General features: G+C 41.1%; 2 protein-coding genes across 15 annotated transcripts in view; one reads left to right on the forward strand and one right to left on the reverse strand.

Annotated features, from left to right (window-relative positions):
* rap1gap2a (RAP1 GTPase activating protein 2a) overlaps positions 1–16,485 on the forward strand; it is a 123,758-nt gene extending 107,273 nt beyond the window's left edge. For 10 of the 13 annotated variants that reach the window (XM_033630679.2, XM_033630674.2, XM_078167281.1 and 7 more), the window contains 18 exons: positions 18–239; positions 358–461; positions 2,183–2,261; positions 3,323–3,376; positions 4,984–5,067; positions 5,178–5,278; positions 5,831–5,960; positions 6,353–6,508; positions 6,794–6,865; positions 9,223–9,309; positions 9,446–9,586; positions 10,680–10,829; positions 11,141–11,253; positions 11,394–11,492; positions 11,591–11,711; positions 13,598–13,700; positions 13,827–13,903; positions 14,262–16,485. In XM_033630679.2, the coding sequence (XP_033486570.2) occupies positions 18–239; positions 358–461; positions 2,183–2,261; positions 3,323–3,376; positions 4,984–5,067; positions 5,178–5,278; positions 5,831–5,960; positions 6,353–6,508; positions 6,794–6,865; positions 9,223–9,309; positions 9,446–9,586; positions 10,680–10,829; positions 11,141–11,253; positions 11,394–11,492; positions 11,591–11,711; positions 13,598–13,700; positions 13,827–13,903; positions 14,262–14,270 (1,902 nt within the window). In that variant the 3' untranslated portion in view covers positions 14,271–16,485. The remainder of the gene's footprint in view (positions 1–17; positions 240–357; positions 462–2,182; positions 2,262–3,322; positions 3,377–4,983; positions 5,068–5,177; positions 5,279–5,830; positions 5,961–6,352; positions 6,509–6,793; positions 6,866–9,222; positions 9,310–9,445; positions 9,587–10,679; positions 10,830–11,140; positions 11,254–11,393; positions 11,493–11,590; positions 11,712–13,597; positions 13,701–13,826; positions 13,904–14,261) is intronic. The other 3 variants (XM_078167283.1, XM_033630669.2, XM_033630672.2) reach the window with 2 other exon arrangements.
* Positions 16,486–16,527: 42 nt separating this feature from the next.
* LOC117259380 (uncharacterized) lies at positions 16,528–19,388 on the reverse strand. 2 transcript variants are annotated; one of them, XM_033630684.2, is made up of 5 exons: positions 19,149–19,388; positions 17,806–18,132; positions 17,489–17,722; positions 17,351–17,379; positions 16,528–17,211 (listed from the first exon to the last, which is right to left on the reverse strand). In XM_033630684.2, exons 1-5 carry the CDS (start codon positions 19,198–19,200, stop codon positions 17,116–17,118), a joined length of 738 nt encoding a protein of 245 aa, XP_033486575.1. In that variant the 5' UTR covers positions 19,201–19,388; the 3' UTR covers positions 16,528–17,115. The 2 variants fall into 2 exon arrangements, with proteins under 2 accessions (XP_033486575.1, XP_033486576.1); XM_033630685.2 differs by having other exon boundaries at positions 18,013–18,132; positions 19,149–19,340.
* Between the last annotated feature and the right edge of the window lie 2,285 nt (positions 19,389–21,673).

The raw sequence follows: 21,673 nt of genomic DNA on the forward strand, positions 1-21,673 counted from the left end.
CTGTTCTTCTGTCCAAGGTCCTGGAGAAAGGTGGTCCATATCCCCAGGTAATCCTGCCACAGTTTGGGGGTTACTGGATTGAGGATGTGGAGGCACCAGCAGGGACCCCGTCCTCCTCTGAGTCCAGTTTCTGTGAGGAGGAGGATGGAGGAGAGGGCATGAGCCCTGGCGGGGGGCACAGCTACCGCCTGGAGTGTAACAGCACAGCCCGCGCCTACCGCAAGCACTTCTTAGGCAAGGTTAGTGTCTGTGTCTGTGTGTACTGTAATGTCACTTTCATCATGCATTTAGCCGAGAAAGACTATTATTTAGTTTGACCTCAACTTGCTCTCTCTAACAACCCCCTTCTGCACTCAGGAGCACATGAACTATTACTGCACTGGCAGCAGCATAGGCAACCTCATCATGTCTCTGAAACACGAGGAGGCAGAGGGCCAGGAGTTCCTACGCATCATGCTCAGGTACAGTACAGTGAGGGAATTGCTCTGTCAGTACTAGTGTCTTAAATTGATGATGAGTGAAACAGTGAAGTATGTCTAACATATGCATAACATATTGATCTTTTTTTGTGCAATCCATGTTTCTCTTTAGTCCATGCTGTTAAAGTCTCTCTTTATTGTGTCTGCACTTCTGCTGCTCTCCAGTTGTCTGATTTATTAGGGCTTATCTTCTTGTCTACTAATACAATGATAACAACAACACTAGGAGTCTACAGGCATGCCAGAAGCTCTGTGAGGCTGCACAATTCTTAGGCACAGTGGTGCTTTGAGCTAAATGCTAATAATGTCAGCGTGCTTACTCACTCACACTTTCAGTGCTAAAATGCTCATATGAAGCTGGTACAATTTTTACTATGCTCTCAATCTGTGTTAGTATGCTAACATTTGATAATTATTAATAAACACAAAGAAGGGTTAGATCATTGGGTTTTCGTCGTAAATTAAAGTACTGAACACACTTTTGATGTCTTGGTGGTGCTAGATGAAAAGTTAGAGGACCATTGAAGTGATTACAAATGATCCTGAGAGGAACATAAATGTCTCTATCAAATGAAAAATGAAAATGAAAATGAAAGCAACGGCAGCAGTTAATCAAATGGCCACTTGAGGCTGGCTTCAAAAGTGAGTCATTCCCCAAACTTTCCCCTAACTTTACAGCAGAAATAAACTTGTTACAGCCTGGTACAAAAATGGTTTTGCTAGCTAAAAGCTAATTTTCCCGTTCATGACAACTTTACCAGGGTGAATTTTTATTTGTCTTACCTGTTTAAAATTTATCAAGGCTTAAAGATACACATAATTAAGGGCGGTGCCACTTTGAGCAACAGACTGTCATAATGCCTCGCAGATAACCTATGATTAGTTCCGGCTCCAAACATTTTAAGATGGCAACGGCCAAAATACCAAACTCAGGGGTTAAGGTGGGAGTCAACGAGCCAATGGGTGATGTCACGATGGCTACGTCCATTATTTTTATACAGTCTCTCTTTAAGAGATGACAATCAAAGCCACGCATGTCAAATTCATGCTGGCACTAGAGGAAAAGTAAGAGGATTACCAAAGTCTGGAGGATTCATCCTCTGGGGAACATGAATGTCATCAGTTTGGACTGAAGTATGAGACCAACTAAGTAACCAGCAGGCAGGGCAACCTTGCCATCCACAGAGCAACACTGCTCGTGTGGCTGAACATATTACTGTAATAAAGCAGGCCTCACTCACCCTGACAATGTGTTTGGGCCCTCCCTCCTCTTCTTTCTATTGTTGCAGCTCTGTATGCTCTTTGTCATGATTAACTCTGAACAGATTTGTGGTGCTGTGGTGGATGGCTTCTCTGCTATTATCACAGTTGGTGACATTTTCATTAGCAGAAAAACAATGAAGTAATGATATGTTTTTCGATCAGCCATTGTGGGGGCCACAAAGGGGACAGTAGCCAGGTGATGGTTAATCTCCTGTCCTTCTGACAGTTGACAGTGATACTGACAGTAATATCTTCAGTATCACATGGCAGTGTGTATTAATCACCGCATCAATAGCTGTTTCTGTTTTTCTCTGTTGAATCTAAACTCATTATAATCATAACATTTTGCTAATATCACCTAGTTGTGAATAAACTAGGTGTCACAAAAGAAATCTTTAAATAATCTGACCAGCTGAGCTCCTCTTTTTGTTCTGTTGCAGGTCAAGGATCAAAACAGTCCATGACAGGATTTCTTTAGCAGGCATCAACCAGCTGCCTAGCGTACCACAGATTGCGAAGGTAAGATACAGTTTACAAGAAGACAAAGATATATTTTCCATTAATCCCTGACACTTTCCATATAAACAGAGTGATTTCCAAACATAATGGCATCTGAGGAGACAGATTTGATATATGGGAGCTCTTAACAGAGAGGGGGAGCTTGAGGGAGAAAGACATCTTTTCAGCAGCTTACTGATCTCATAATTAAATCATTTCACAACGGCACTCGATATTTTTTTAATTAACTTCTCCAACACATAAAGAACATAATGCAACACAAGACAGATTACAGTAAATCATGTAGAGGTAACAGAACAAAACAATCAATCAAAACAAACACAGACACTGATAATACGAGCACAATAAGTCAAGCCAATGAGGTAATGAAAAAGTCACAGTAAACACATTAAGAATATTCACTTCCTGATATATTTCTTTATTTATGCACCTCAGAAAAATGAAACCAAATGTCATAAAGCGTCCCTTGGTAATTGTTAGTCCTCGCAATTAGAGATTTGAAAGCAGCAATATCTGTCATTCAGTGAGAGAAAACAATGATTGAGGCTTCAATAAAGCCTGCGAGTGCAAGTACAATATCTTGTTTGGATATACCCACTAATACACAAGGCTGGAAAGGTTCTGGCAATATTTAAGCAACCACTTAACCAGCATATGTTCAATCACTTGCTTCTCAAAGAGAAACAGAACATCGCTTCCACATTGAATGAGTAAAAGCATGTGCTTGCTTCATCTTTACCCTTTCAACAGTAATTATCCTCCATGCATCCCATTTTGCAATTTGTCATTTTTACCCTGACATGTGATTCAATGATCCAGTCAGGGATGTGTGATGTGGTAATAAACCAAGGATGTGCACTGGGTAAATTATTAGGATTTTGAGATGTGAAGAAATATATTCTATCAACTTTGGAATTCAGCTTTTGAACTCAATGAGATGAAATAACTTTTCCCTTTTGTACGTTACAGTGGGTATGCTTTCCAGTATATGGGCGATGATGAGATTTCTCTCTTATGATACTGTATCAGCCAGTATATAATGAGTCATTTTCTTCTTTCAGCTTCTGTGTGATGATGCCACAGGGCTGAAGTTCAACCCTGTCCTGTACCCTCGGGTGAGTTCATGCTATACTCCCACACTGCAGCCTCATTAAAACCAGTGTGACCTCAGCTCATGTAGCCTGTTATAAATGTGTTCCTTCTCCTGTCTCCTGTCCCATATGGCCACAGAGGTAGTTTGTTCCTTTCCTGTGATATTACCCAAAGGAGCATTTTCTAAATTTCCACTCCAACCACTTAGGTTTGGGAAAAGAATTATGGTTTGGGTCAAAATATGTACATTTGTTAAGTTACGTACATAAGGTGACATAAGTATGTAACGTGACCTAAGTACGTAACATGGTGTAAGTCACATATTGATGTTGTTTTTTTTTCCCTTTTCCTTCCTGGTTATGTTTGCCAACACACACACGTGGTTGGGTGTAGGAAAAAAGAACATGGTTTTGCTTTACAATCTCACAGGAAGCGAACGCTGCCCTCCCAGGTGGAAGTCAGTGGTTGTTGGACCCATCCAACACCCCTCCTATCTGGCCTACTCACACTTTTGCCGCTTTAACTTATATTTTTGTCCCGCTGTGTTTCCCCCAATGCCTAGCACCATTAAACTATAACGGCTACCGCTTGCATATCAGCTGGAAGTCACTGCCCAAGTGCTGGATTTTGACGACTTCAGAGTGAGACTGGGTTGTGTTAGTACATGACACGAAAGTATGTAACCTAATGTGACGGAAGTTCATAAGTTTATAACGTAACATAAGTATGTTTAACTAAAGAAAGTATGTAACATAAAGTGATCTAATTACTTAATGTTATAAGACGTAAGCACATAACTCGATGCCAGTACATTACGTCACTTACGTAAAATACGTAATACGTAAAATAGCTCAACACTAACTTGTGGTTTCACACAGGACATGTACCCTAGTCTCGTGGATATAAGTCCTGTGTTTGTTTAAGCCATCCATCCACCCTGACATCCTACGCAGACTTGCCTATGGGTTTTTGTTTAGTGAGGACACAAATGTATACCTTCATCAGTAACGTTTTATATATTCTACCCTCTCCCAAAGTCATTGGGTATTTTTTGGAACATTAACTGATGCAGTATTCCTTTACTTATTTTTATCAGTATAAGCTAACCTACCAGTCCCCACACCAGCGCCTTCAATTTTCACTTCAACCCCTTTTTCACACCCTCTTCACCAGAAAAAAAGCTCACAACTTATCACATTTTGCCCTCATAAGCCTCCTGCCTTTCTAACATCTGCCCTGTTCAGTGAGTACATTATTCAGAAACGACTGATGACACCAGGGCAACAGCTTTCTAAAATGGACACGATGGATCTGTTTCTTCTCCTGTGAGCCAGGCGGAGGAGTGTGATGGAGCATGTTTTTAAGCCTGTGCCTCGGGACAGGAAAAAACCCCATCTGTGTCTCAGTCTGCAAGAGGCAGCACCAAGTTCACTGCCTTCGCTGAGGGCCGTGACAGTTTGTTGCATGTCAGCCTTATATAACCCGGGGCTCAATGAACCTGCCCTGGAGACATGTTGTAGAACAGGAAAACATGTTTTCCTAACTACTACACAAAAAGAAAGTGTGTAACAAGTTGAGTGGGATAAGTCACCACGGGGAGTAAGAAGTAGTTGTGTTTGTGTATGTACAGGGATCCCAGTTGATAGTGGCTTATGATGAACACGAGGTGAACAACACCTTCAAATTTGGAGTCATCTACCAGAAGTTTGGACAGGTGAGCGACCATATTGATTTTGTTTGTGTACTTCAGTTTACCTCAGACACACCATTTGATCTTACACACTGCTTCCTGTGCCCTATCTTTTATATGTGTCCTCCACTCAGACATCAGAGGAAGAGTTGTTTGGGAACAATGAGGAGACGCCGGCTTTCAAGGAGTTCCTCAGCATCCTAGGAGACAACATTGAACTTCAGGACTTTAAAGGGTAAGAAGAGGAGTAGAAAACAACTGAATGTGAGAAAAGAAGAAAAATAAAGTGCATTAAAGATGAAAAAAAGAGGAAGATTCAGTAACATCCTAATAAATAGAGACCAGAGGAAAAGGTCCACAAGGATAAAAAGAAGGATGCCATTAAAAAACATTACAATAGAGCAGAATAGCAGGGTTTAATTACTGTAACCTTGGAGCAATTTGTCCTGCTGTTTCGGCCTTAGCGTGCAACCAGGATAAACTGCTTAGCGAAACAGATCCAAGAAAAGAATGTGCAACATGGACAGGTTATCAGAGCTGTGGATACTGTGGGGGTTTTTTCTTGCAGGCTTTTTCCTACTGTGATACACTTGTTACTTATACTGTTAGGGAGGCTTTAAATGGTAGCTGACACATCACGGCACAACACTTTTGCATGGCCTTGGAGCTCGTTAAGAACAGAATGTTATGAAACTGACATTTAAAATACATAACATATAACCTTATCTTATTAGTGAAGGCTGGAGGCCCCACAGAGAACATGACATATGCTCTGATAATGTGACAGGTTCCGCGGTGGGCTGGATGTATCCCACGGACAAACTGGATCTGAATCTGTCTACACTGTCTTCAGACAGAGAGAGATTATGTTCCATGTGTCAACCAAGCTTCCGTTCACAGAGGGAGACGTCCAGCAGGTACAAGACTCAATACTGGCTTTATGATTGTTATACTGAAGGCACAATGGATTTGGCTGCAAAGTAAGGATCCCTTGGCTCAGAAATATGAGTATTAAACGGCTCAGATGTGGTTATTGACAATGTGTTATGCTGTTCTCATTGCTAAATTGCTATTATGTAAGCTGTGGTTAATTGTCAAATCAAAAGCTTGCAAGTTATTTGATGCAAAACCAATAAAACCCTCCTCAATAACAAATAAATCCCTTGTGCATTCAGTGGTTTATGTGTCACAGATTCAAACTCATCAAGTGCGGTCTTGTTTTTAAAATGTCCTCTGAGCAACAAAACCACAAAACCAGATCTGTTAACCAACTTAATAATCTTGTGAATTTTCCCCTCTGCTTCTTCAGCTCCAGAGGAAAAGGCACATAGGAAATGACATAGTGGCTGCAGTCTTCCAGGAAGAGCCCACACCGTTTGTTCCAGACATGATTGCCTCCAATTTCCTACATGCTTATGTGCTGGTGCAGGTTGAGAACCCCTGTACAGAGCACACAACATACAAGGTACAAACCAGACATGTGTGGTGACATGAGGGTGTTATGAAATAACTGTTAATGAGTAAATCAAACAAGCTGTAAAGAGTGTTTGAAGCTGCCAGTGGTTGTTGTCAGCTGGGTACTGGGCAGAAAACAAATTGTGCTTACATGAATTACTGCATACGCACATAGTGAATCAATCATCACTCGCAATGACAAGGTGTTGGCAGGTACGCCAGATCATCCTCCAAGCATGAAACACAAGCCCTCCTGGGATACTTGCTAATACTGTTATTTGTTTCATGTCAACAGGTGTCTGTTACAGCAAGGGAGGATGTGCCTCCTTTTGGTCCCCCTCTCCCGAATCCAGCTGTCTTTAGGAAGGTGAGAAAAAGAGCTGTGATCAGCGCGAGGAAAAATATCACCTTGACATGACAAATTCAAAAACTTTCGTCTCGACTTTTTGACGTTAAAGCTATAGTTGGTAACTTTTATGAAAATAACTTTTTTGACATATTCACTGAAACTGTCACCCTGTCTACACAGCAGAACATGAGACAGATGTGAAAAAAAATCATATTGCTTATAACGGTATTACCGCTATGTGAATGAAAACAACCAATCAGAGCCAAGGATTCTCTAAAGCAGCTGTCAATCATGTTGTGGTCAAACTGTTAGGAGGCAGTGATCAAATATGAATGAAAATTCTGTTACTGCATTGCCCATTTCTCACCTTAAATGTTTCCAGAAACATATTTTAGTGTACTGTTTAGCTGTAGTTGTAGCTACAGTATGGACCGTTTCATTGCTATTCTGTTGCTAGGGCAACAACTTTGGTCCCTGTTTACTCCTGTCAGCGTCTGCATTAACATACATTCAAACAGGAAATACAAAGGGACCCATTTAGAATGTTTATGTTGTCCGGTTTGCAACGGACTATAGTTGGTCCGGATGGTGGGCGGTGCTTTGTCTGTCGCTCTACTATTTCCGAAATGATGGCGGTGTCAGAAACGTCCTCATTTTACAACTTAGCAGTACAGCAGATTTACAGCTCTGTTAGAGATTGGTTGTGTTCAGTGTGCCGCAGCAAAGTCTAGCTAATGCCATTAGAGGCATGGGAGGAGGGGGCGGGACATGATTGGTTTTCTTTTTCTTTTTCTACTGTCTCACACACTTTTTGTGGGTGCAGCGACAAATTCAGGAAACATAAAAAAAGTTGTTTTCATAACTGCGACTGCAGCTTTGCCACCAATGATTCAAGACTTTACTTGGAGTTAAACATGACGTAAAACTTCGTTGTATTATCCTGGACTATACTATGCTGAAAGAAAAAACAACAACTTCGGTCAACCTCTTAAGTTACAGATAACTGTAACAAGAATAACATACCAAGACACACCTGATCATTTTACTTCTAACAGGGTAAAAAGTTTATTTGAAAACATCCATTGTTTCTTTAAATGTACTATAGTACAGTGGTTCCCAACTGGTCCAACCTCGGGGTCCAGATTTCTCCTTAGTCATTACTTCAAGGTCCACACACGTTAACATATACAGCATCATACTTGAATTTGGCCATGTTGTCAAGCTAGTTTGCTAGTTAGTTAGTTAGTTAGTTAGTTAGTGTTTTTTCTTACAAACTTGACATGTTTGTGAGTCACTTGTAGTCCATTCAGAATGGACCCGCGACCCACTTTTGGACTGCGACCCACCAGTTGGGAACCACTGATATAGTATCTGTTCATCTGTTTAAGAATGCCATTTGATGACAGGGCACAAAATAACTTGTTTCAACTTGAAGCATAATGTTTAAGACATGGGCTTCACTTTGGACTTGTTACTTATTGGCTTTAACTCAGGACTTGGTAGACAAGACTTGAGGTCTAGAATAACTGCCCCACCTCTTGCGATACAGTATTTATACTTGTAATTTAATCAGTGGACCCAAGTTTAAATTTGAGATACTTTACTTGAGTATTTCCATTTTATCCAACTTTATACTTCAGCTCCACTTCATTTCAGAACCAGTTCTTCTGCTTTTGATGCTTTATGTTCATTTAGCTGATGAAACTTTTAGTTAAAGGAGGAGTTGGTGATACTGGAGACAGATTGTTAACAATGTGCTTTGGAGTTCAGAACATTATCATGTGCCAGATTTCCCATCCTTCTCACTCCTACTACCTTTCTCTTTATATATCCATGTTCTTTCTTTCCCTTGTTCTGTGCATGAGCACAAATGCCCCCTGTTGCTGATTGGCTACAATAGTTTGTGAATAGTTTGTTGGTTTCTATGCAGAGCCAGGGCTATGTGTGAAAACCAGATTTCTTTCCACACACACACAGAACGGACTGTTAGTGAACCATGAGTAGATACTGTCAGTTCAATATTTGGGTGCACTTTAAACAGTTGTAACCCTCCTCTTCATCTTGCATTTTGACAGTAGCCATGACTAGTCTGTCAGCTCACTATCACGAAGGGGAAACAGCATTATAAAAACAATTTGACTTTGACATTCTGTAGAAGATTCAGTTACTTATCAGACATAATTTGCAGCATGTGGGGAGAATGAGAAGATCTGAGGAGGATGTGAGGTTGATCCTCTTGATCAGACACAGTGTTCTGCAATAATTTAATCTCTATGGTGCTGGTTAAAGGTCACCTTTTCTGTTCTCATAGTTGCCCCCCCACTTGTCAGGCTCCTCATCAAGCCCTTTCCTCTCTCCCTCTCCTCTATCTCCAGGGTCCTGAGTTTCGAGACTTCCTGCTGACAAAGCTGATCAATGCTGAAAACGCCTGCTACAAGTCTGACAAATTCGCCAAACTAGAGGTGACACACGTCCGCGCGACCACACTCAAACACCACAGCATGCCTTCAATCACAGCTCAGCTTCGTTTCTTCAATCATCACCATAATCGCCGTCCCATTTTTTTTTTTGAGCTCTGTGTTTTTGAATTGATTCCAGGGGCGAACGCGAGCCGCACTGCTGGACAACCTCCACGATGAGCTGCACAGACAGAGCCAGGCAACACTGGGTCTGAGCCAAGCAGGAGAGGAAGACAAGCTGGAGAACGGGGGCCACGGGGGTCTGCTAGAGTCCTTTAAGGTGAACATGAACCTGGACAAAACATATATGTGACACTGTAATATTCTCGCAGCTCTTTGACATTTATTTAATCACCACCATTACAGTGAGAGGTGAGATGTTCTTGCTGTAGGTCAACTTAATGTCACAGATCTGCAAGACGACTTAAACCATCAGTTGCTACTGCTTTTCTCTATACTCTAAGTATTTGACCTTATATGAAGAAAGTGTGTGGGTGTGTGTGCATGTGTCTGAAAATAATTGCATACACTATTGTGCTTATGTATTTATAAAATTGTTCCCTTTCTCTTTAATTGTTCTCTTCTGCTGTCTAACTGTCTGTCTCATCACTCACTGTTTCTTCACACTCCTTTGTCCTAAACCAAAGGCTAATTGATGTTAATGTGACCATTAAATGGGTATTTCCATCTGTGTGTGTAAGTGTGTGTGTGATGAATGTGTGACTTATGTGACAATTTGGCTCTCTCACTCTTCACAGGCATTATGGACAGCTACTTTGCACTTTCTGCAGTCAGTCCCAGGGGGTGCTGTTCTCATTGCTGTCCTGGCAGTCGCTGTGTATTATCTGTCTGCATTACTGTAAATTCAACAGAGGATCGCAAATCATTAATAAACATGATTTTATATGATGTTGTTTGTCTTTATGCTTTCAAAGTAGCAGAATTAAAATGGCAAAACCTTAAAATGTCATAGAACTGTGTTTTTTATTTGAATTTTACCGTCTGGAATTTAATTTGGATTTGTTTTCAATGATCTCAATGAATATAAAGTCATTAGCATAATAACAATCAACACAACATATGTCCATTCACCCACTCCAACTCCCTTGGCTTCATTCTTAGAGAACTGCGTCCCCTGGTGGTTGCACTGTGCAATTTCATCTATGACCCTCAATTTAATTCCTATGCTACATTTGAACTGAAAAAAAACCCTTACTTTTGGTCTGTACCTTTATTTTACTTTCCACATCTCTGTGCTTTCACATACACTCTCTGTGCCATCGCCATTTCCTTCACTCATCTGCTTCTTCCCGTCTCCTCTGTCTCCTCCTCTCCCTCATCCACTCACTATCCGTTTCCGCTCCCTCCTCCAGAGAGCCATGCGTGTCAGGAGCCACTCCATGGAGACCATGGTGGGGTCTCACCGTCACAGGAGCCCCGGGGTGGGAGGTGGGGTCCCGGCCAGCGTGAGTGGAGGAGGGCTGCCGCAGAGCACCAGCGAATGCACAAAGAGCACCTTCACTGTGAGTAAGAGGGCAATAAGGGAAGGGATAGAGGGATGGTCACTCAGAATAGGATAGAGGGAACAAGCAAGGGTTAGAGCATGGTTTTAAATAAAAGTACTATAATATTAATGATAATGGGAAAAATGTGCACCTGTGTTGTCGTTTTAGTGAGCTCAGTGACTCTCTTTTAAACTATGCAGAGACAAAGCTTCTATGTCAACCAGTGATTTAGTTAAAGGACAATTGTTTAATCTAAATTTGCTATTAAGAGCTTGTACCATTTATTTTTAAAAAAGGGCAAACCTAATTCTGTAATCTGTGATCTTCAGCCTCCTGGGTTGTCCGCCAAGTCTCCTCTGAAGAGCCCAGTGAAACGGCGTTCAGGCCTCTTCCCTCGTCTCCACTCTAGCACAGAATCCCCTTTGGACAAACACACACGCAGGTTGGTTCCACTTTTTTAGAAGTTGCTGAACTTCCTGTTCACTATCAAGATCATGTTACACCACAGACCTTAATACTGTCTGTACTGTCAGTAACAGAAGTCCAGGAAGTCATGTGTCATGTGTTTTCTTTTGTCTGCAGCGACCAAAAGCTTGCAGAGATCTGCCCACTGTCCCAAGAAGTGAGGTCAGAGACATCATCGAATCCCAGCTCACCTGAGATCTGCCCCAACAAAGAAAGGTAAGACCAGAATGGCAAACTGGGTGAAGTTGGCCTTCACTAAGTGGTCTGCTTTTGTCTCATTTTCAGTTTATCTACATCTCTGTTTTCCTCAACAGGCCCTTCATCAAGCTGAAAGAGTGCAGCAGTGGTAGACCGAACATCTCTCGTTCCTCATCCAGCACCAGCAGCTTCAGCAGCACCACGGGAGAAACAGAAGCTCTGGAAGAACTGGAGACAGTGAGTGATACACTCAGAGTTTGTCTGAACAATGTAATCTTGCCTTCACAAGAGGAGAGAATAGAGAGAAAGCAGAACTGGAAACACATTCTTAAAGTAGAGTGAGGCTGTTGGTGCCGACGAAGCTTTCATGGGTGAAACAGTCTGTCATTACCAGGAACTGTCAAACAGGGAGAGCTGAACATTACCACATTGATTATAAATGATTACAGCTCCTCTCACTTTCTGTGCATCAGATGACACAGCTTGTCAGTGTTGTTTTAGTCCATGTGTGAAATGCTGTCAAATCATTCCTACTCTCACCATTTAACTGGAGTGCACAGATGCACAGTGTGCTGTTAAAATTCAGATTATTGAAGGCCAGAGAAAATAATGAGCTGTGTAGCAGTAAAATACACCAATGATCACCATAAGGGGAAAATAAATAAAATCTTGCTTTCCCTGAAAAGACCTCATTAAATCTGGATGAGTTTAAATGAATCGTTCAACCTGAAATTCTGAGATTCGCTTAGTCACTTTTTTTGCTGAGAGTTCAGTAAATATGAGGGAGCTGTTAAACTTAGCTTAACACAAAAAAAACAACGAGGCTGGCTCTGTCTGAGGGCAACAAAATCCGCTCCAGAGCACCTCTAAAGCTCACAAATTAATATGTTATGTCTTGTTGTTAATCCATACAGAAACCCATGTGTAAACAAGCTGTCCGGACTATTGCAGGGAAAAGACCTGGGGAACCTATAAGACAGTCCAGCCCATATCACCCAAAAAACAGCTTTCATTTTTGCACTGCAGTTTTATTTTGAACGTGTTAATTAGTGAACTTTGGAGATGCTGACAGGGGCATTTTTGTTACCTTTGGACAGAGCCAGGCCAGCTGTTATCCCATGTTACCAGTGGTTATCTAGCAGCAGCCTCTTGGGCTTAAAAATGAAGCCAACATAGAAGTGCCAACACTGCAGTTCTTTGAATGGCCACTTGAAGCTGCCTCAAGAAGCAAGTAAATCCTCACTGACCCCCTATGTTAAAAGCCCGACTTTACAGCAGTAATAAACATGTTTACAGCCTGGTTTCTATCGCTATCTTCTCCCCCTTCATGACAACTGTATGAGGGGGTGAATTTTTATAAAAGTCAGTTAGATTTTATTAAGGCATAATGTTATGCATAATGAGGGTGGACTACTTTGAGTAACAGGTTGTCTGCCAATAGTGTCCTTGGCTTTTCAGTCAGATCCACCACTCACTCCTCCATAGCGCCAGCCTCACCCACACATGGTCACTTCTGGCCCCAAAAAAACAAAATGGTGACAGCAACAATGCCGAACTCAAGGCTTCAAAACCAAAGGGTGATGTCACGTCAGCTACATCTACTATTTTGACGGTCCTATGCTGATCGAGGCTAACTGGCTACTGGCTTTGCAGCTGTAGCTCTCACTCTTTGGAACTGTGTTCCCTTAGATATAAAAATCGCTGAGTCAATGAATTTTTAAGAAGCTATTAAAAATTCATTTGTTTCATTAGCACTTTTTAATCATGTGTTTTTGCCTCTTGTGCAGCTCTAATGTCTTTTATTTTCAGCCTCTCTGTCTTATTACGCACCTTGTAACTCTTGTTTTGAAAGGTGCTTTATAAATAAAATCTACTTCTTGGAGATTTCTGCCAGCTTAAATTTTAACCCATATTTTGCAAATGATCACAAAAAGAAAGCCACATTCTGTTGGCTCATCCCTGCAAAGCATATTTTCAAGTGCTGAACATTAAGTGCCTCTAACTTTGCTGACAGGAAGGTTTAAGTCAGCTTCAGGAAAACATCACTTCCTGGATTCACTGAGCGTCTTACATCTTCCATCTCTTTCTCCATGTTAAATGTCTTTGTACTTTCCGTCCACTAGGCCACCCATCCTTGTATAGCATCCTCCTCTGCCTTCAGTCCTTCCCTCAGTGTCGACAGCCAGGGATCAGGTACGCCTGTCATCATGTGCCGCAGTCCAACAGGTAAACCTAGGATTTCACAGAGAGTATTCACATCCCACTGTCAGCAGTTTAACAGGATGACATCCTCGATTTGACAGATTCATGAGTATTTCCTTCCTGTCTTTTCCGTTTCCTTTCCATATTCAGCAGACGTGAAAAGTAAGACGTCACCGAGGTCAAACTTGAAATTCCGCTTTGACAAAATGAGCCACTCATCCACAACTGTAAGTCTCAAGATTCCTGCCTGGTCAGCGAATTTTAATGAATGTCTTTTGAGACGTTTCTTATTACAAAGTGCCGAAAATATGTCACATATCAAATGTTTCAAAGTTAGAACTTTTTAAAGCAGACGTACAATAACATAATTTAGTGCAGTAGGCTGAAAGCAATGAGAAAATGTCCCCTGGTGAGTTTTTGATACAATCACTGTCCATCTTACGGACATCTCATTATCTCCGGATCACTGTAATGTCATTGAAACAGATGAGCTGGAGTTGGGTAATAGGCCCAGAGTGAAAGATGCATGCTTTCAGTGAACATTCTCCTCTAACTGGCCTCTCTGTTCACCTTCCTCTCTTTCAGTCCGAGTAGCCTTGTGGAATGGAAATATCAGACTTGCACAACAAAGGGACCGCGCGGGTCGACGGAGCTGCAAAAATTAAAAAAAGAAATCACAACAACCACAAAATCACTGTAGAACCACTTCCCTACGCCAAGGATAATCTGACAAGATTACCAACTGCACCAGAGTCCCCACAAACTATAAACTAACTGACAATACTGTGAGTGTATAGTGCAGAGAAGCAGCTGACATGTTGGCTTTCTTTTTAACCAGCCTTAGGCGACACAAATTAGTCAGTACTTTGCCGATGTTACAAGTTGCTGCATCTTTGTTAATTGTTCACATTACATGGAAGTCCTCGCATGGCTGTACTACTGTGAGTGGAGGCCGAGCCAGTCTCTGCCTCAGCTTTTTCTCAAGCATCTAGTTTAATAGAGAGAAACGGTGATCTAGAGGAATGGTGCCATGAGACTCTTTATGTAGTCGACTGGTCAGTGGAAAAATCGTCTTTAAGAATTGTCAGACATCAGGATGTTCCCTTTTTGCCTTTGCCCTTGAATGGTACGTCTGGCAACAGTTCCTCTTTTGCCAAAAAAAAGTACACAGAGACACAGACAAACTCACACAAGCACAGAAACATAATGTAGGCTTACAGTAGCAGCACTTTAGAGGTGACAATACTGGGAGTCTCAATTCTTCACCGCAGGATCTGAGCTTGTTTTTTGCATAGAAAAATGCCTTTCTAGAGAACACCTTTGATTTTTTTGAGATGCTTTTGTAACCTCGCTAGCTGCTGTGTTGTGTCTGCTGCACTATCAACACAACATCGCTGAAATTCAGTCAATACCTGACAGCATTTCTGTACCTTTAAGGGTAACCTCTTCAAATCCCTGAACTCAAGTGCTTGGTTAGTGGAAATTAGCTCATAGGGGGCACAGTAGGAGACACTGCCAACACATTTTGCCATAAGCTTATTTTAGCCAAAGCTGCGCCTTACAATCTATCAAAAGCCCTTTTCACCACTGATGATCTATCTCTCTCTGCCTCTCTCTCTCTCTCTGTCTGCCTGTCTGTCTGACTGTCTGCTGTCTCTCTCACTATGTGAGAGGACAGGAATCTTCTGGATCCGGTTACAGCACAGCTGTGGGTAGCCGATCAACACCCACATTTGCTGAAAATAGACGTTGCACTTACTGAAAACATTTCACCTTCTGATACCTCCCATTGAAGCTTGCTAGCTCGGTGTATCTGTGTCTATGTTCGATGGAACTTTTGAACAGGAAAGGTTTGAAGTTTCCCAGCATGTGAGCTGATGATGATGACTTGAAAAAAAAAGATGCTTCAGGTTAAATGAACCTTTGAACCATACTTTAGCAAAAACACTTTGAATGTGAACTTAGAGCTTTTTTGCCCTCATTTGTTTGTTTGTTTGTTTGTTTGTTTGTTTTTTACGCTTTGTTAGTTGTTAATATGAAGTCTCTTAGACGTAAATGGCAAAGCCAGTTGCTTACAAGCACAACTACACTAGGTCTACACTAGTCCTCAGCTATACCCTAACATTAGCCTGGAGCTGCACAAATTAGAGTTAGCAGGGCAAACTGAAAGTGTGCTAATCAAGAAAAAGCTTAAAGACACACAAATGTGTTTGTGACCAAACAACCAAACTGGAAGGTCTTTGGAAGAATGTCAATGTACTCTTACTGTGGAGTGAACCATTCCTGGATGGCTCGATAGTGTGTAAAGTTCTGTCACATCAAACTCAAATCCCAGAGGCTTTAAAGGGTCAGTTCACCCAAATTACAAAAATCTCCTTTGCAATTTAGGTGGCATTTTAACTTGCAAGGCCGCTGTTAAGTTCCTTGATAAGTACCTCAAGGAACTTAACAGCGGTGACTAATACACACTGTGCTCACTTAGCGTAGGCCGGTGATTACCTCGAGCAAGGGAAGCAGGGACAGAAATCACACAAAAGTGGGACGTTCAGATGTCATTTAGTTCGTAGCAGGTATCGCCTAAATGCCCTGCAGCCTTTCCTCTGTTCATATGCTTAATTTATTAAACTGATAATTTCTTTTGCATTGATGTCATGTAAAAATGTAACTGCAGAGTATGCTAATTATTAAGGTAAAAATGATTAAAGGAAATATATTAATTTAAAAGATGTCTAAACATGTATATGTATATTTGGTTATGTAACGTGCCATTGAGAATTTATTCTAAAATAAAATGTTGTATTTTGTGTCATTTATGTGGTTCCTCATTTTTAAAATATCACTTGCTCACAGGTCAACACAACAGTGTTTTTATTCACACACATCAGAAACATTATCATACAGCATTTGCTTCACATTTTAAAAACTGCAATACCTTTAAATTGGTCGGACTGCACTGAGTGTTTTGCTTGTCCGCAGTCATATTTCCAAACAACAAAAGTGGTGACATCTGTGAAATGACGCCACAAAGCTGAGTTTTTTCTCCCCGCAGCACCTCAGGGTGGTTCAGCTGGTTGATGCATGCTGCAATATCTCCTCATTATCTGCTTCACTTGCTGTCTATTATGCTACCTGCACATGGAGGATTTTTGGCACTTAAAACAGTCACTGCTTCCACGTCAGAGCGTATTTAGGACAGTCCACATACATGGGTAGGCAAAAATGACTCTGCTGGATTATTTTGGGTCTTATTTTGTCCTCTGCTTTAATGGTTTTATACAAAACGTGGGTGAAGTCAAACAACAGTCAGAATGTCTCAGATGCAGTCCTGCAATGAGAAGCTCCCAGGTTACACAAGTCTTTATCGAATGCCTCCCGAAGACATCAAAGATCAAGCAAGTCCCACATAACTGATCCTCAGCAGACAATTTTTCAACTGCAGTCAGGAAAATCTGAGGGATGAGTACACAGTGGACTGGTCAGGTGCTCTGGTGGCTCCCTGTCTCAGTGCATCCTGGGAGATGTCTGCATACACCACCTGCAACATTGTGAAGGAAAAATAGTTACTGAAGTGCATATGAGGGCTCAGGCATGGGCTGCAGACCTATGCAAGGCTAGTCAGGGGAAACAAGGGCACTGCAAAGGTCATCCTGTCTTGAAACAGGACGTTCACCCACCTCAGTCTTTTGTCGGGACTTGGGGGCAGCTGCAAAATACAAACAAAAAAGACAAGTTGGTGAAAGGAACTGTTGTGACACTGCAACAGGTAACTTTTTTATATTAGTGTAACAGGCTACAGAATGAAAATGAGATACCTTTGCGAGGGGATTTGCTATGTTTCTGTGGTACAGGGCATCGAGGTGGAGGCTGTGGAGCCGGGTGTGGTTGATCTGTGTATACAGCTGCATGAGTGGATAGCGTCCTGGGAAGTGTCTGAGGCTTGACTTTTGAACTCAGACAATAAGCCAATCCCAGAATGATGGGAAGGCAAAGAGAAGCACTGGCACAGACCAGAACCCTGTGCAATACAGTCCTCTGAGAGGTGACAGCTGGGGCAGAACACAAATAATACAATTAGATTTTTCTGTGCACCCTAACATATGACAATGATAATGTATATGATTCTATATACCTGCAGTGACGTTCACATATTTCAGATGTCCCTGCTGAGTTTCACCATTAGCCCATTTAACTTTGCATCCATAGGAACCTTCATCTAATTGGGTGACACTCAGTAAATCTAAAATTAATTTAGTTTGATTGGCTGAGAGCATCATATTCGTCACACGGTGCCTTACGCTTAACTCTTCTCCTGTCAAATTAGTTCGTATCCAGGTACCTTTCCAGGAGTATCCACAGTGCTGGACCACACAAGACAGAGACTGACTGCCCCCTGCTGGGACATCAATTGTCTCACGCGTTGCCAGAACATCCTGGCTGCATTCTTCCACGCTGAGACCTGAAAAAAAGGGAAGTCTATTTTAGCTCATTTAAAAAAAGTAAAGTGTAAATGTCATCACGTTGTGCAATGGTAGTGACTGTTATCGCCTTGATGTACAATGTTTCCTCAAAGCCATTTTAGAGAACCATCAAAGACAGTATGTGACCATTAAGAGTCTGAACATTTGACGGCTTAAGAAAATTGTGCAGTTATTCCATGTCATGTAACAAACTAACCCAAACAAATGGTCAGAAGAGCATAATGTAATCATATGTTTGTATGTCTGTATATCAGACTTCATTCAAATTACTGTGTAAACAACTCTGCAGTCACACAGTAGCATGATGTAGACAGATTAAGCCACCGCAGACACACACACACAAGACTGCACAATTTGGTACATCTGATCATTTTTTTCAACAGACATACACCTAAAGGCTAAGTTTTGTTTCAACATTGTGGGGGGACACATATGTAACAGGGGTTTTTGTGGTCCTCTACCAGAAAAAAGTGTCACACCCTTCATTTCCTGCATTCTGGTGAATTTTTAGGCCAATCTACAATTTACCAATTTGACCCTTTTCTGCATCAATTCATGGTGTGAATGTCTTTCATTTTGTCAAAATAAAATAATTTGGGTTGTATTGTTGTTTTCTGACTTCAGGATCAGACCCAAATAATTTCCACATGTCCTGAACAAATAGTTTTAAATCTAAAATAAAAGATTTTAATGAGAAAATGGAATGAACATACAGTTTGACAAACATTCCACATGCTGAATACAAATACACTTGAACATGATTGTGATTACCACATTAAATGGGTGTGAGGCTGTCCAAAAACGGACTCATCAAATATTGATAAGTTAAATATCAATAAGTCATAATAGCAACTTCCTTACAAGATCTCAAAGACTGGGTTACCTTACACAAGCTACTGCGACAGAGCTGAATTCAAAGACAAGACGGTGTAGTCTTACCAACATGTATGGGGCAGATTTTCCATGTTTATAATGAGAATTTGAACTTACTTACCAGTGCGAAGAAGGCAGAGACAGCTGATGACACCGAGGAGAAGGTAACGCATGTCTGCTTGTAACAGCAAGATTCATCACAAGTCGATTTTACTTCCTCTGTTCAGATAAAGTCATAGCTTGTGTGGAAGCTGTTGCCTGGCTTCATTGGAAACTGCTTGCTTAAATTGTTGTCAGGCGCCCGGAGTCCATCAGCTCGCTCTTTCTCTTACTTTCTTTTCCTTTTCTCAATAACTTGACAGTTTCCTTTATGCTGCTGTTTCTCTTATCCAGATGGACATAAAGGAAGGAAGTGCCCCATTACACACACACACACATACTCACACACACACGCACACGCACACACACCAGAAAGCTCACATGCTAAATTACAGGAAGAAATGACCTCATGAACAGGAATATAAACTTCCCGGCAGGAAAGGGGCCAATTTCAAGGAACAGTTATACAGAGAGAGGAAAAGTGAGCAATATCAAAACTGAATTATTTCTTAGTTTTGCACATTTAATTTGTAATTTGTGATACATTTAGCCTACGCTTTTCTAAAATGCCTGTGGTGCATGGTCACACAGGCCGAAGCACATGGCTCTCACAGTCATCTTGTTTCACAGGATACTTCTTTCCATGCCTTGACCTCCTCTGGCATGAGCATTTGCTTTGTATGTAGTGTGTAGTTGGTTAGAAATGTAACAGCATAGTGACTGAATAACTCTTTATAGCTACTGAGTTGTTGCACTGATGACTGTCTTTTGGCTCAGCACACAGAGACAGGTTTAATGAGCCAAGGTTTACAAGTGTGTCAGCACAGGTACATGCTTTGACTTTTACACCCTGTGCATTCCCAGCAACAGCAACCTGGTTTTCAGCAGAAAATTAACTTTCAAAGTAAAAGCTGTTCATCTCTAAGAAAAAAACATATTAAAGAACATGTTTGTCACCAGGTTTTGGTTGCTGTCATCATTCCTCGTGTACATAATTGACAGAGATCCCCCTCTCGTGTACTGTCAATGTCAGTGATGACATGGAGTCAGTGGAGTAGATCTATGCAACTTACCAACACTTGCAAAGCGTTGTTTTATTTTGTAAACACAACCGGATGTTTGATGCGCAGTTGTTTTGTTACATTTGACTTTGAGCGCGCTCGTTTAACTTTGCGCCGCGCGCTCCCACTCACGTGATGTGTGGGAATAACAGAGGAAGCGAGAGGAGTGGTGCCTTCTGGATAATAATGCAAAAATATGACGGCTGGAAAGTTCTCTTTTTTTTATGTGAGGCAGCATTAATCAGATGACGGTGTGTCAGGGGTTAAATTTAGGTTACTTGCAGCAGGAGAGAGATGTAGAGAGGCTTAAAATGGTCACCAAAAAATTGAGTGAAAACTTTATTAAAATCATTTAAAATTATAATATTTTTACCCATGTTAAACTTTGGTTTATGGGCTAAAAGAAAGATTAATTAACTAAAAGGATCTGTCTGCTCTTATACAGTTTGTAAAACCAAAAACAACACATTTGCATTCCTTCCTAATGTAACCTACTACTACCACTACTACTACTATAATACTATTCTTTCCCTTTCCTGTTGTGTAATTTTAGCTATTAGCCGACTGTGTTGAACAGCTCTTTCCTTACTTAGGGACTAACATTGGCTGTGACATTAGTTCCAAACAAGGAAACCACAACCATGGAGCTCTCACAATTTCCTGGCCCCCTCTCCACCAGTAGGTTATTACATTACATCTGAGGTGCAGAGTCGTAGCAGGTATAAACTTACAGTCTGCCAAAGCAAGTACCAGGTGACAATCTTGTTGTGAGCGATGTTTTTCTTTCAAAGCTGTGTTACAGGGGGAACACCACCTAAATGAAGAATTCCAATATAATATTTCCATGGCCTGTGAACATGAGCTACTCTTTGTCAAAGACAGGAAGCAGAGAAGTAGTTTCAGTTTCAAACTTATGATGGCATCAAAACAGATTTTGTGGACATGCAGAATGTTTCTATTATTTATTTTCTTGCTCAAATTAGCTTTTTTCTTGTAGTTTTATCAGGTCTGACACAGAATAAAACATTTGGCTGGCTGCTCTCAGTGTCATCTCTAACATCTTGGACTGGCCCCTGACTCTTAATCTGATATGTTGGTCATATATATAGTCACTCCAGATCTGTAAGATGCTTCGCGTCTGGTCTGCTAAATGTCCCCTAGAGGTCTGTGTCACTGACTCTCATTTCTGGAACAGTCTTCCAGAGGATGTTAGACTCTGTGATTCAGTAGACAGCTTCAAACGAAAAAACGAAATCTTAAAACTTATCGTTTTTTTTTTTTTTACTTTCATTTTAGTTAATTAATTGGTATCAAACCTAATTCACACGTTTTATGTGCATGAGTGTGTGTGAGTGTGTGATCGAATTTGATTTACTCTGTCTTATACTATCATTTTATTATGTAATGCACTTTGAGTTGCACTTGCTGTATGAACTGTGCTATACAAATAAATTTACTATTATTATCTTCCCCAATTTATTGTTTA

Source organism: Epinephelus lanceolatus, chromosome 4 (assembly GCF_041903045.1).
Source record: "Epinephelus lanceolatus isolate andai-2023 chromosome 4, ASM4190304v1, whole genome shotgun sequence".
Taxonomy (NCBI): Eukaryota; Metazoa; Chordata; class Actinopteri; order Perciformes; family Serranidae; genus Epinephelus; species Epinephelus lanceolatus.

What these genes read in the sequence shown, in the direction of transcription:
- LOC117259380 (XM_033630684.2), bottom strand. Translation starts at nt 19,200, where the DNA reads ATGCGTTACCTTCTCCTCGGTGTCATCAGCTGTCTCTGCCTTCTTCGC. An exon ending in TCTCTGCCTTCTTCGCACTG is followed by an intron (nt 18,133 to 19,148) that starts GTAAGTAAGTTC and finishes CCTTTTTTTCAG; the next exon opens with GTCTCAGCGTGGAAGAATGC. An exon ending in TAGCAAATCCCCTCGCAAAG is followed by an intron (nt 17,380 to 17,488) that starts GTATCTCATTTT and finishes TGTATTTTGCAG; the next exon opens with CTGCCCCCAAGTCCCGACAA.